Source organism: Athene cunicularia (genome assembly GCF_003259725.1).
Source record: "Athene cunicularia isolate RWA chromosome 20 unlocalized genomic scaffold, athCun1 chr20_part1, whole genome shotgun sequence".
In the NCBI taxonomy this organism is placed as follows: domain Eukaryota; kingdom Metazoa; phylum Chordata; class Aves; order Strigiformes; family Strigidae; genus Athene; species Athene cunicularia.
The window spans coordinates 3,593,654-3,607,766 of NW_020799125.1; the positions used below are offsets into that span (position 1 = coordinate 3,593,654).

A 14,113-nucleotide genomic window follows, 5' to 3' on the forward strand; every position below is an offset into this window, starting at 1 on the left:
TGCAATGAGCAGTTGTATACATTAATATAAGTAAGTAGCACTACAGCTGTGCAGGACTCAAGACACAAAACTGCTTACAAATGCAAAAGGATCATATTCATCTGTTATCTTTGTTACCCATTATAAGCAAGCAGTGCTGTCAGGTGAAAATTATTTGCAGCTGAGACATGATTCATGTCACTAGTTTAGAAGTAAAAGGCTGTGCATCTTGCCACAGTCCTCTGAGCATCCCTATAGCCCAAAGCAATCCCTATTTCCTGAACCATTTAGTCCTTTGCAGAAGGACTGGATTGCTCAGTGGCCAGGACATGTAAACCTTCCTCTTTGGGTCATCAGGTATAACCAGAAATAGATAATGGTAACCGAAACAATCAAAGTTGCTGCTTGGCATGTGTGTATATATATGCATATGTGTGCAGACACCCATATATAAAATGTCGTTCTGGATTTCTGGCATTAGAAATCAGAAAATCAGAATTGTGATCAGACCCCATATGTGACTAATGCTAAATATAAGCCATTAAGTATGTCTACATCCTGTCCAGTGTGACGGTGTGTCATAACAGAATTTCATTTACCAGTCAATACTATACTTTTGACATTAGGCCTTGCCCTCTGAAGAGAACAGGGGCAAATATTCCAAGGAATGAAAGAAAAGGCCAAGTTTTATGAGAATTTGCAGAATGCTGGCAACTTGATTGGGCATTCGGGCAGTAAGAGACACAAATACTTACTGTGATTGCATGACCTCTTCTGCTTATTGTAAAAACAGAATAACACATGTTTTCCATTAAACCAGACAACCTAATACATTGCCATTACAAAAGAACTGTTCGAAGGAGAACATGCAGCAACTGTTCTGAGTAGGAGTCCACTGCTCTTCAGTGTGAGGGATGATGAGTCCTTGACGCTGCCCTTCTAATGACATTAGAAGCATCCTTTCCTTTCCCTCTTTCAGGGAGCTGTGTTTGAGCTTGGGTGTTTCTGTAACTCTGGTGTAACTTTTTAAACTTCAGCATGCTAAACATGAAAATTGGACTCCTGAGCTTACAAAACCATTTTGCCATGTGTTTGGAAAGGTACATTATAAAATGGCTGTAAAGTAGAAAGCCATCTTTATTTTCAAATGCAGACTGAAAGTCTGAGGTGATATCCGTATCTGATAAGGGATAGCTTGCTTATGATGGGGGGGAAAGAAGAGAGAAGTGTTATTAAAACCAGAGAGCTGCTGAGTCTTACTAGGATTGCTGTCCTCTAGCAATCATGTCACATGCAGGTTCTAAGCAAGTAAATTTACACCAGATCTCTGCACACTTCTACTATGCTGTAACTGGCTTTTCTGGTGTCCAGTCCAGGGCTTTAGCAGAGTGTGAAAATTATCATTGCAAAGTAGCACCAGTCAGATGGGGTTTAGAGTATTGTCAGGGTACACAGGAACTACAGTTAAATCTTTGAATTTGCTTCATCTTGGGAGCATGGGGTATAATAGGAGGTTATTTTGGTTTGGTTCCTTTTTACTTTAAAGGCGTTTTTTTTAATTTAATGCTTCACCTTTTCTACAAAAGGTCACCTTATTTTTGAAGAAAATGACATTTAATTGGTATTTTTGTTTGGCATTTGAGATAGGATTAAAGTCTATTTTTTAAAGGATGCTCTGGAGGTTGCCAAGATTCTAAATCCTAAATAGATTCTCATTCCCTAATATTGGGGTTTTATATGCTAGGGATCTGTGGACCTACAGTATTATTATCATTATTGATCTTGAATTTCTTTATGCAGAGAGGAAGGGTCTATATCACATCCACATATACATGTTGGGAAGATTGGGGCAGAGAGTAGTTATGGTTTCACTGTGTGAGCAGGGATAAGTCTCTTGATAGTTGCAGTGGTCTAAAAATTAAACTTTTTTGAAACCATAATCAGCTCAAAACCCCACTTACAGTCTAAAAGCTGTGCCCTTGTTTAGCACCTTCCTCCTGATTCTTTCCAAGTCTGTTGGAAACATTAATTAAATTAAGCCACTCAGCCCTATGTGAAGTAGTAGGTATACATTTAACAGATGGGTAAAGAAGTTAAATGATTTGGCTGATGCCACACAGAGCCTTCTGCTAACTGAATATATGACTCCATCAGAAACATTTGGCTCACAAAACCACAGACTTGGGACTCTGTCAAGGTTTTTCAAGCCTCCACCACACCGGGAGTGGGTGCAGAGTGGGCGTTTTCAGTGCTCGATCCGTACAGCACAGGAACCAACAGAATCCCTTCTGGAAACAATCTGAAGCACGTTTGGGGCTAGCAAACTCCCGGGTATCCCTGAACATGTTCTCATTTTCACCTGCAAATTTTAAACAGGCGGTAAGAGGAATCCGGGCATGTCAGGAGATTGCTGCAGAGAGACTGCACATGCCCATTAAGCCCAGTGTCTCCAGACCATGATAGACGTCCGCCCATGTGCTGGCCGTCTGCGTAGTGCATTTGCAGGCAGTTCAGTGCATCTTGGGTGCACTGAAAGCAATATATGCAGACACTATACATCACATGCATATGTCTCTGTCCAGAAGTGCTTAGGGGGAAACAAGGGAGCTCTACATATGGAGTAAACACTTTTTTTGGAGAGGCACCCTAAACTGTTAGTTCTCCCTTTCATTGGTGACAGCTAAAGTATGAGCATGTAGGACTACCCCTACTCCCTTCAGGCTGTATAAAACTACTTGTCATACCGTACTATACCTAATCTTTGAATTGAATCACAGTGACTGTTTGCTCAGATGAGGTCAGGGCTCATTTTCTGCTATCCCTCATCTCACTGAAGGTCAGCTGTAACCGATAACTTCGCAGTCATAACACTGGACCTTTCTGCAAGAAGTCAGGTTTTGAAGCTGATGTGGAGACATTGGCTTAAGCTAGCTCAGTGTATGCCCTAGAGGCTTGTATTTCAAAGTGAGACAGAACAATGCAATATTTCGCTTGAAACAAAGTAAAATGAAGCTGCTCTTCAGGGCCTTGACTGCTCCCAGGCTGCTCTGCTATACACTTAGAAGAAGTCTACTACTTTGTGAAATTAAAAACACAAATCATATCTGAAAAATCTCAACTTTAACCCAAATCCTGCTGTTGTATTAGAGGAGTGTAGAGCATATAACCCACTCAGGATAAGCTGTGCTCACTTCATCCAGATGTCTGGATTTCTAAAAGGCTTATGCTATAGCCACTCCCATGGTCCATATGCACTGGGTACTGATTAATCTTTAGGGTATTTCACCAAATAAAAATGCAAGAGATCTGGATTAAGTTCATCTGCTAGTATAAGGAGGCATTCCCCTTGCCTGACCAATTGGGTTAATTCCTGAAAAATAATACGTGTCCTACAAAGTGAAAAGACGGAGATGATGTTACCCCATTCAGGAAGACATGCCAGGAAACACTGTGTAATTCATGTTTTCATCTTGACCAGCCCACTGATGGCCAGTTCTGTTAGTCCACCTGCTGCAGAAACCCCTATCTGATGTTTCAGAATTAACAGACAAATAAACAAAACAAAACCAGAGAACAAAAATGAAATAAAACCCCAAACTAGTTTGCCCCACATCCATTTTCAGCACCCTGAGGCAAATTCCTTCCTGATCACCATCTCAGTAGAAAGTGAACCCTTATTTAAGTGTTTTCTTCCTAAGGGTTATTTTTCCTAGTCAATAAGGCATGTTCAATGCCGGTCTGCCCCACAACCAAGCTATCTCAGTCAGGATCTTGCCTGTGGCTTGTTTCATGATTTATGGCAGCTCGGCTAGATCAACAATAAATGCTTTGAAAATTCACACCCTTTTCATGCTTGGTCTGCAGGTTCCTGACAAAAGTTCCTGTTTTAATTCAGTTGAATCATGACATTTAATTTCCTGTATGTTTAGTATTCTTTTTATCAAGCAAAAGGCAAATCTTGATACTGCACGCTGATGGAAAGACCTTGCTTGCACTAGTTATCAGTTGTGGGCTACATGCTAGTTACATTACTTTTTAAACTCATACACAAGACTACTGTCTTACCTTGTGTTTTTAGAGGTTTCAGAGAATGATTTATTGAGTAGGGTGCTAATGAAAGGCCAAGGTACAATTCCTGACTTTTTCCAGAGTTATCTGTGACCTGTACCAATCTCCCTGGAACCACAGGGTTGTTGATGCACTGTTCTGCATCGCACTGGCACTGACAAAGCTGGTGATGTAACAAGGCAGTACACTAACTGTAAAGGAACTCCGGATCAATGGACAGTTTTACCTCCCGAATTGCAAATCAGCCCAGATTTTTTAAAACTAGAAAGAATGTGGAGATATTTTGGTGCTATCCCTGTCACTACTGCATCCCTCCTTCCTTTCTGAAATGCAGACGGAGTACATCTGAATGAATGCTGGCACAAGCAGTGCCACCCAGTGTCAGACCAGAAACGCCTTGCTTATGTCCCAGCTTGTGCTGAGTAAACCGGCAGCGGTTGCATTCCCGAAGCTGTTGTCTCCTGAGGTGCTAAGGATATTTGTGTGGTTTAAGCAGCTCTGTTGCCCAGCTTTCCCAGTACCCAGCCATGGCAGCCTCCTTAGACATCAAACAGCTGAAATTTTGCATAGCCCATGTGTTTGTTGAGCCCCTAAAATGTCCCTGAACTTAAACACCGACAGAGCAAGCACCAGGCTTGTACAAGAAGTTATGTCTTTTGTAAATGCACATTTACAACCTCCAACAACAAGGCAGTCCACAATGACCTTCAGTCATTTCAAATAATATGATCTTATGCATAAAGGTCAAGCCTTATGAAGACTTGTGTGAGTTTTAGGGATGTATAGAACAGGCTTCTTGGTGTAGTGACTGCAGTTTAGTTGTGAAGAGACTTGAATGCCAAAGAATGAGATCAATTAATTACAAGGAAGAAGGATGTGTAGCTACAAAGAAAAGTCTTCCCAAAAATTATTTTTGTTAAAGTTGGAAAGTGTTTTGCATGGAAAAGGGGGTTGCCGTCATATCTGGGGCCTCTTTATCCAATGATAAACCATCTTTGTTTGCTCTCTTTGCCCTTGGTTTACATCTGTAGGTAAATACTAATCTGTATATAATCATCACATTACCTAATTTCATAAAAACCATGAGTTTTCAGTCTTTCAGGTAAGGTATCTAGCTGGCTGTCTAGATACGCATTTCTATTACTAGGACACTATCATGAGAACAGGGGAAGCAAGCCTGTGTGTAGTTCTGGCCCTTGACATTTTAAATTTGGGCCATTAATCTTACTAAAACATTCAAGAATGTATCAGCCCCACCTCATTATATTTACCAAATAGTCCTATAAGCCTTGTCATGAAGCTTTTACATCTTTGTAGTACTCACATATTATTCAAAAATGTATTTAATAATTTTTCTACTATCCAATATTATTTTTCTAAATTTCTAGCAGGCATACCCTACCCAGTCATAATACATGACCAATCATGCCTAGTACATAAGACGTTGTGTGACGTAAGATTTATACATACACATAGTATTTTCTTAAATCAATTATATAGTTAAGGAGAAAAAGCTTTCTATTCAATCTCATTTATTTTTATTTCATACTGTATAGCCAGTATTTCAAATGGCATCTTTCAATATCTTCTGTGCTTAGCAGCAGATCGTTGCAGATACAATAAGGCCAAAATATCTCTGAAAGCGGTCTGGTTTTCTCACCGTCTCAGCTGGCCTAATGTTGCCCTTTAAAACTTGCTGCGTTTAAATGATTCTTAAGCCATCACAAATACAACAACTGTTCAACTGTAGTAAGCAGAAAATTTTCAGAACTCTAACAAAGCCAAGAGCTGCTTCTAGATATCACTGAAATTTGTACAATAGTGTCCTTCTATCATCATAATTTCCGTCTTCACAGACAGTGTATAATTATTTTTTTAAATATATACAGTATTAATCTTCAACAGTAAAAGATTCAGATTTGGTTTTACTTGTAGGGGATAAAATTTTTTTGCCTGGCTGCCTCTAGCTCTTAGAATTTATACTAAAGGAGACCACTTTTATACAACACAGAGTAAAAAAAAAATAGATAACTTAAAAGTTGATTTTTATTTTTTAGGTATTCCTTAAATGCACAGCAATTATGCAAGGGATTCTCTTTTATCCTGTCTCAGTAGTCTCTTCTGTTACTAGGTGTCTTTAAGACACAGGAGCAGAACTCGTGTCCTGTCTGCTGGCTCATACATTCTAATAGGCACCTTTTAAAATTCATCCTTCATCTGTTATAACAATTATTTTTTGATGAATTTTTCTCTGCCTGACTTCTTTTAATGCATCGATGAAGAGATTGAAGGATTCATTTCAGACTGAATCTTCGTCTTGCTGACATGGAAAACATTAAAAGCTTGAATGAAAAATAAATTTTCTAATGAGAGCTGATTATTTTGCCAAAGCCCACTTAAATAATGGCTCAGGATTATACAATGCATTCCCCGTATGTCTCAAGAAAGGGCAAAATGGGCCAAATGGAAAGCAACTTTCTTCTTCAAGATATTTTCTGTATGTTTGTCCTTCCTAGACTCATTGGCCTTTTCCACTTTTCACTATACCATCACTGCACTGGAATAACAGTCCTAAAATGGGATGCTTCCAAAACATCCACAGCACTGGCACCAGATATACAGAAGGCTTTGCCTACTGACAGTGATATGTGTCTGCAAGCGCTGCCATTCATATATCACGGTATAAAGGGCACGTAAGTAACTGAAAGGGTGAAGCATACTGATACATTGACTTATCATATAACTCTAAACGTCATCTTAGTATGCAGTACCTACCAAGAGTAACATGACCACAATCACTATGACTCAAATTTTAACTTTAGCTTTTCACCAGGGTTCCTTGAAAAACTTGATGTGACAATAGAGGAATTTATGCTGCTCAGTGTTTTCTGTTGCATGCTACCTTGTTTAGAGCATTCCGTTAGGCTACATTAGTATAGCTTTATAATATAATAAGTGTCTTTCCTTACCAGAAATAATGGAGTCATTCAAAACTTCCTCATCCTGATAAAAAACAGAGTCTTCCTTGAGCTCTGAGTTCATGATCATGTTTTCTTTGTTCTCATCCGACTCTTTAACTGAGTTACGCTTATTTTCTGAATCACTGCTGTAACTCAGTGAGTTCTCCTTTTCTTTGTTGCGCTCAATGCTGGATGTTCTGGATGGACGGACATCCACTCTTTTTTTTGGAGAGCCTTTGCTTTCTCTTCCATGGAAGCTGTCGGTGGAAGGTGCACAGCCCAGATTTTACAAAAGACTGATTTATTGCCACAGTAGGAACTTATTGTTATATGAAAATGAGCAAAATCTCTTGTAGCTTGTAAACGCCAGGGCAGAGAGTTCAACATGGGACAACATGGGATGGCATTTTCAAGACTGTGTTGAGAATGGCTAACGTGGATCAGCTTTCCTATCTCTGTCATAAAAATAAGGTCCAGAAGGACAATGACTAATGTATTTCTTTGATATATAGCCACATTCTATACTGTACTGATTAAAAAAAAACCACACAGCACGTCCTTCTAATGTAAAACATACATGGCATGAAATATTACCATTCTGATATTTTATGATTACGACAAAGGTTTAACAGTGCCTGGAAATAATATCATATGAATCTATTCCCCATGACAACAGCTGTTATGGAATTGAGAAATGTTACCAACTTAACTCCAAAGCTCTATGATGGAAAAGGTTATCTCTGTCCTCCTCTAATACATGGGAGGGCTCATAATGAAAACCAGACGAAGTACCCAGTGTACTCCCACACAAGCATTTGTCTTAAAAATGGATACCGTATATGCTCATGTATAAGCCAAGAGACAGATCTGAAATAGTAGCATTTCTCATATGTAGAGTACTGATATTTAGAGCAGGATATGCCTTAGCTACTCTAACTTGGTATCTTGTAGGGAGATTTTCTTCTGCAATAGGTCAAGGATTATCAAATGATTCTACCCCTTTGAAAACCTACTTCCATGTCACAATAGTCTCCTTATAAAGGAAGAACATACTTTGAAGTAACTGCCAAATTAAGCGCTCTAACCAGAGGTGGCTGTTCAAGAGTAAATAAAATGTTAATAACAGGATAGGAACATTTAGTGGAATGACTCTCCTCATGCACCGCTACAGCTAAAGTACCTGTCCTGCCGGTGTTTGGTGGCCAGAGCCCTGTGGAGTTCTTCAATGACTCTGCTGGGAGGTAAAGGCAGGTGGACAGCAGCCAGGTGAGGGGAACCGGTTGGCGTTGTTACCTGTCCTCTGACATGGGGATCTGAACTTTTCTGGCCAGAGGAATGGAAGAGGGCAGCTTGTCCTGAGATTTGGGAGGAACCAACAATGACATAATTCTTCAGGATGGTGGAAGGAGGAGATTTCATGGCTGGGTCATCTATTTCACTTCCTGCTGTCAAAACACAAATGGGTGAGATGTTGTTCAATGCTTCTTATTCTTTTACACACAGAGTCTGCACTGAAATTAATTGTGTTGAACAGAAGAAAATGGTGATGCTAGGAGGTAGCTGGTTAAGATGAATATCTAAATTCAAAAGGTTCATACTACACAGGTCTAGATATTTGAAGTAGAAAATAGATGCCTATTTCCCCTCTTCCCCTCCCAGGAGTATCAGAATCTCCTTTCCCCCTAACCACCAATGGCTCGTACTGCGGTGGCTGTCCAATCTAGCACTTTCTCTGCTGGACTCTGGCAGACCATATTAAAATTTATGCACTGTGGTTCTCAATCAGGACAAAATGTACCAGTGTCTATTATCTGTTCCTCTGTGATTGCTTCACAGCTTTAGACCTCTGTCTTTCATATGCCAGTTGAGGAAACGCCAAAATCATTATAATATGAGGATAATGTTCCCATAACAAAACTTGCCAAATTAAATCCAAATGAAAGATGTGGTATTGAGCACTAAGAAGAAAAAAGAAGGGTGGAGCAATTTATTCTTTTTTTTTTTTTCCCCCCCCCGATCCAGGTACTTTTTATGTAATGTAAGCATTTTGTATGAAATTAAACTTTGATATACAAATTTCTCTAGCACCTGAGTCCAGAACACAGTGGACACTTCCCTTGTTGTTAATTTGATAGTTTCACACTCCCCAAGATAACTGGACATCTGGCTCAAAAAAGATGCTGATTAGTTTTTCTGTTCTGCGGTTCTCTTCCCCTTTTCCCTTTCCCTTATATCTCTGTCCCAAGCCTCTGGCATATAGTGTTGTTTACACCAATAGCTCAGTGGGTGTAAAAAGGCAATACGACTTCATCGTACAAGAGTATTTCTTTTCTCTTGTTGCCACCTAGTGTTTTAAACAGGAATTTAAACTGACCCAGCTTGTACAGCTTTTGTACAAACTTGTTTTCACAGATCATTTTTACTTTTTTCACTTACTCTTGAGATAAAACATAGCAGAGAAACAATTCTGCTCAGGCCAGAATTATTGTACTGAAGTACCCATGTAAAAAGGACTTGGTTCCTATTAGCCGGGTAGCCTGCTAGAAGACTGGAGTAGGTTTGAATATTAACTTTGGTTATTAAATATTTCCTCTCAGACCTAGCATGCTGCGTAATAGTTACCAACTACATGCCTTTTCTTAAGTTCACTGCTGGAAATCTGGTACAGCTCTGTAAGGGTAGTGCTGAAACAGAGCTGGGCATCTGGAGGTTGGAGGACAGAATTACTGTGGACAACAGCAAAAGCACAAGTAGGAAGAAGAACTCCGGTAGCTATAACTGAAACCAAACATCAAAAATTTGAGAGTCACAACACTAAGCCTGGTCTCTTTTTCACAATTGAGGGGTGAGGAGAGCATCCTTCAATGAGGAGAGTTGTATCCACAATAAAATCTTCTCATTCTAAGAAAGATCTAACGTCATTTTTTTCATTTTTGGAAGGTATTTTTGCACATTTCTCTCCCTCCAACCCAAAACCCTAATCAATGTCCAGAGCTTCATTCACCTCTGTGCATCTAGAAGACAGGGGTCAAACTAGTCTAAAAGTTAATCTATTTAAAATCTGAAAGGTCTGAAAGCACAAGGGCATTTCTTCAAGTGTCTAGGTGCCCAACGTGCAATGTCTTGGCAATGAGACAGCTTCTCACCCCTGAGCTCCTCCTGCACCGATCATGGTGGTTGCTGCAGCCAGGAGACAGCCAACCTCTGCTAAGCAAATACGATTTTTTGGCACTCAAGGGCATTTTGATTATGTGCTACTTCTATGATCAATCATTGCCCATTAAATCATGGCCTAAGATGAAAAAACCCACTTCTTAAGTCACTTTATACCACTTCACAGTGAGAGAGGGTTTCCATGTTTTCTCACAGCAAGAATCCTGGGTTCAGCTCAACCCTAAAGCAGGAAGGGAGGAGACTTTGTTTTATCTTTATTCCTGCTTGTTCCTGGAACAGGTCAAGGGCCAATTTTGCCCTCATTGCAGCTTGGGCCAATATTGAGAGTTGAGAGTTCCCTTAGATCATACCTTATTTGTCCTAATGACAGCTGTTTAGTGAATAATCTTGCAAAGTGATGTCTTGGCATCTCGCCTTGTTCCCCCTCTCTCTGTGATTAATTGGTGCTTGGCTTACTCCTCACTCCTCTGCTAAAAGCATCTCTAACATTGTTAAGGGGCGGAAAACTAAACACAAAAGAGCTTTTCAACCTCTTCATCTTCCTTTTCTTTCATAATTGTTCTTTCTCTCTCCCCATATATTTGTATTCCCTTACACTCATTGACAGTATTTGTTTAGTCTTAACTTACCACTGCTTTCACATCCACACAAAAATAAACAAATGTATAATTACTCTTGAAAAAGTGTCTATAGTTATTGCAGTAATTGAGAGCGAAGAGTTGTTCTTTGTGGAAAATTTAGATGAGAAAGAAATACCAAAACTCAGAATATATTAGATGTTACAGGAATAAATTTGGTTAAGCAGCAAAATATTTAGACTCAGAATGCTGTGAAGTGCCTGGTGGAGCTGTAATCTCGTTACCCTCTATGGGTCAGGTTTTCCAAATAGCCTACGTCCCAAGCAGAGCATGGCTGCTTTCTCAGCTGAGCAAAGTCAAAGGGGTGTCCTGGTTGTGCCTGTTCGTGTTGCAAGGTGGAAGGGGCAGGCTAAAGCCTGACCTATAGCACAGAATGTTGAAGCAATCTGGACCACAGCTCCTAAGGAGCACTGTGATACTATTTTGAATCCAGCTCCCACTTAAACTCTTATGGCTTTTAAGTATGGACGAAATATGGATATTTTTCATGGGAAACAAATACTTGTAATTTTCCTCAAAAAGACTGAAAACCTCAATATTGTCTATGCACCCCACTGGTCAGATCACAATGCCCCTCTGATATTTTGCTTCCTGGTGACTGAATCCCTACTCATTGTGCCAGTAGATGAGTGTGGATGCAAATCAGGACTGAGCTAATGGCTGTCATTTAAAAGTCTAAATATCCAACAGGTCTGACATTTAGATGTCAGGACTTGATTCTAATTTGCAATAAGGCCCTTTTAACTGCTTTTACCATATGTAGGGGCCCTAAAATTGGAACAAACTGAAATCATATTCACTTTAACACCCTTTCTGCGGTGCCAAAATGTTGGAAAATGTAACAACATTGGCAATACATTAGAAAATCAGGCCCAGAGGAATTGCTCTTGAAACATTAAATGAAGTCTGGCACAGAGGATTGCTTTGTGAGAGCCAGGTGTATCACTTATGTGTGTTCTGTGTAACTAGACCAGATTTCATAGCTCTAGTTTAAACCCACCCTAGAGAGCAAACTGTTCAGACAGCGACCTCTACAGAACCTATTGACTTGAACTTCATTTTGGCCGTTGTACTGTTATCCAGCGGGAGTCCAGGTAATGAAAACATTTAAATCTTCTTTGTGCTTTATGGCATATCGATAGGAGCATCTGATTCAGCAGATGTTTGCAGTTGGTTTGATTTGTTTTACATGTGTTTAGTGCAATAAACTCGCAACAAATAATCCCCTGAAAGATTCAGACAAATATATGAAGTACAAAGATTAGTGCAGTGCTATCAGGCAACCGGACACCTCAGTTCATGGAAATCATTAGCATTCTGTTCACTCAGGATAACTAGCCTGACTCACAGCAGTTTGTGGCAATAGGCTTAAAAAAGGATGTAAGAAAAAAAAAATATACACTGTGCTGTGTAGGCGAACAACACATAAAGGATGGGGAAGTCTTTACTGATCAGTAATGACTGACCTGTTATGCTCTTTGTGATTTTGGAGATTGCCTTGGGTGGTGGAGCTGGGAGCAACGGAGGGCTGGGAAGCTGTGCTGGGTTTCTTTCTGTCTGTTTCTGGGGGGAATCTGTGGATTCAGATACAAGTAAGGCTTGTGGACTGTCTTCAGATGCTGGCAGGCTGGCATCTTCTAATTCTTCCGTGGGTGCTGAAGGTTTCTTGGCTAGTAGGAAGATGAGTAAAATTAATGGAACATGAAGTTAATAATGATAGGCCAGGGGACAATGCCAGGAATGTTCAGAAAAACAGAACACATGGCACACAGCTAGAAGCACTTCTTTTCCATAGTGAAAATAATTATTGTGTGTAATAGCCAACCAGCCAAGGCAGGTAAAGAAAACAGATGAGGATATTGAAGAAATTTTAGTTTTGATGTTCCTGAGAAACCTGACGAGCTTCTCTTACTTCCCTAAAGCCTTTTTCCCTTTCTGTTGAGGTTTTTTTTTTGTTGGTTGGTTTGGTTTTTTTTTTAATAATGAAGACAGCAAGGCAAAGCAACTTTTGAGAACTGCAATGAGTTTTCTTACAGCATGTAGCTGTGGTGGCACAGTTACTGTGTGAGTACTCTTCTGTGCTAGGAACACACAGCCAGAGGGCAAAGAGTATCAAACCTGACTTCCCAGTTGTTTGCTGTACACATTTATTTTCATGATTTATACTTTATCTTATTTCTTACATGTCTTCAACTTGCATCTCAAGCCTTCTCTTACTGTACCTGACTCCAGAACTGTTGAGTCTTTCCTGAGGTTAAAGTTGATAACTGAGAAAAGCCTGTCATAAAAAAGATTTGCCATTGGATCTCAGCAGCTAGTTTGGAACAGAGAATCAGTGAAGTACTTAAAACCTTAGTCACTAAAGCCTTAATTTGAGATGGTGAAGCAGTACTTATTTCAGGATTGTCCCCTGAAAGACAGTAAAAGAACTTAGCTCTTAAAGTTAGTGCAGGCTGACTCACTGAGCAGTTCATCAAATTGACCTGGCTCTGATGAGGGCACAGGGGAATAGATCCAGAAAGGCATGAAGCTGAAGCAGGACATAGGTGGAATTTCAGTGATGAAGTCCAAAATTAACATCCCTGAATCATGCTCAGATGCCAGCTGACTCTGGCAGTGCCTAAACTCACACAGTGCCTCACTGTCTGACTTTCATGCTCTGTTACATGTCCTGATCTCTGCCTTGGCATAAATGGGGACACACAGAGATGCTTGAGACTGACTGATCCAGGGCCACAGCCAGGCTCTCTCCAAACTGCATTTCCAGCCACTGTGGGCTCAGTAGTGGCCATGAGGGTTATTTTTCCTACCCTAGCAGGTGAAGCAGTCATCCTAATGGAGAAATCAGTGTTAAAGACTTTCCTCAGCACGGAATCATAGAATAGTTTGGGTTGGAAGGGACCTTTAAAGGTCATCTAGTCCAACCCATCCTGCACTAAGCAGGGACATCTTCAACCAGATCAGGTTGCTCAGAACACTGCCCAGCCTGGCCTTGAATGTTTCCAGGGATCTACAAGTGTTTCACCACCCTCATTATAAAAAATTTCATCCTTATATCTAGTCTGAGTCTACTCTCTTTTAGTTCAAAACCATTACCCCTTGTCCTATTGCAACAGACCCTGCTAAAATGTTTGTCCCCATCTTTCCTGTAGCCCCCTTTAAGTACTGAAAGGCTGCAGTAACGTCTCGCCGGAGCCTTCTCTTCTCCACGCTGAACAACCCCCAACTTTCTCAGCCTGTCCTTATAGGAAAGATGTTCCATCCCTCTGATCATTTCTGTGTTTCTCCTCTGGA

General features: G+C 40.2%; 1 protein-coding gene across 3 annotated transcripts in view; it reads right to left on the minus strand.

Annotated features, from left to right (window-relative positions):
- Nucleotides 1–14,113, minus strand: part of PHACTR3 (phosphatase and actin regulator 3) — an 87,702-nt gene that overhangs the window by 30,710 nt on the left and 42,879 nt on the right. For 2 of the 3 annotated variants that reach the window (XM_026862231.1, XM_026862233.1), the window contains exons 5-7: nucleotides 12,286–12,489; nucleotides 8,188–8,452; nucleotides 7,017–7,264 (exon numbers count right to left, since the gene is read on the minus strand). In XM_026862231.1, the coding sequence (XP_026718032.1) occupies nucleotides 7,017–7,264; nucleotides 8,188–8,452; nucleotides 12,286–12,489 (717 nt within the window). The remainder of the gene's footprint in view (nucleotides 1–7,016; nucleotides 7,265–8,187; nucleotides 8,453–12,285; nucleotides 12,490–14,113) is intronic. The other variant, XM_026862232.1, reaches the window with a different exon arrangement.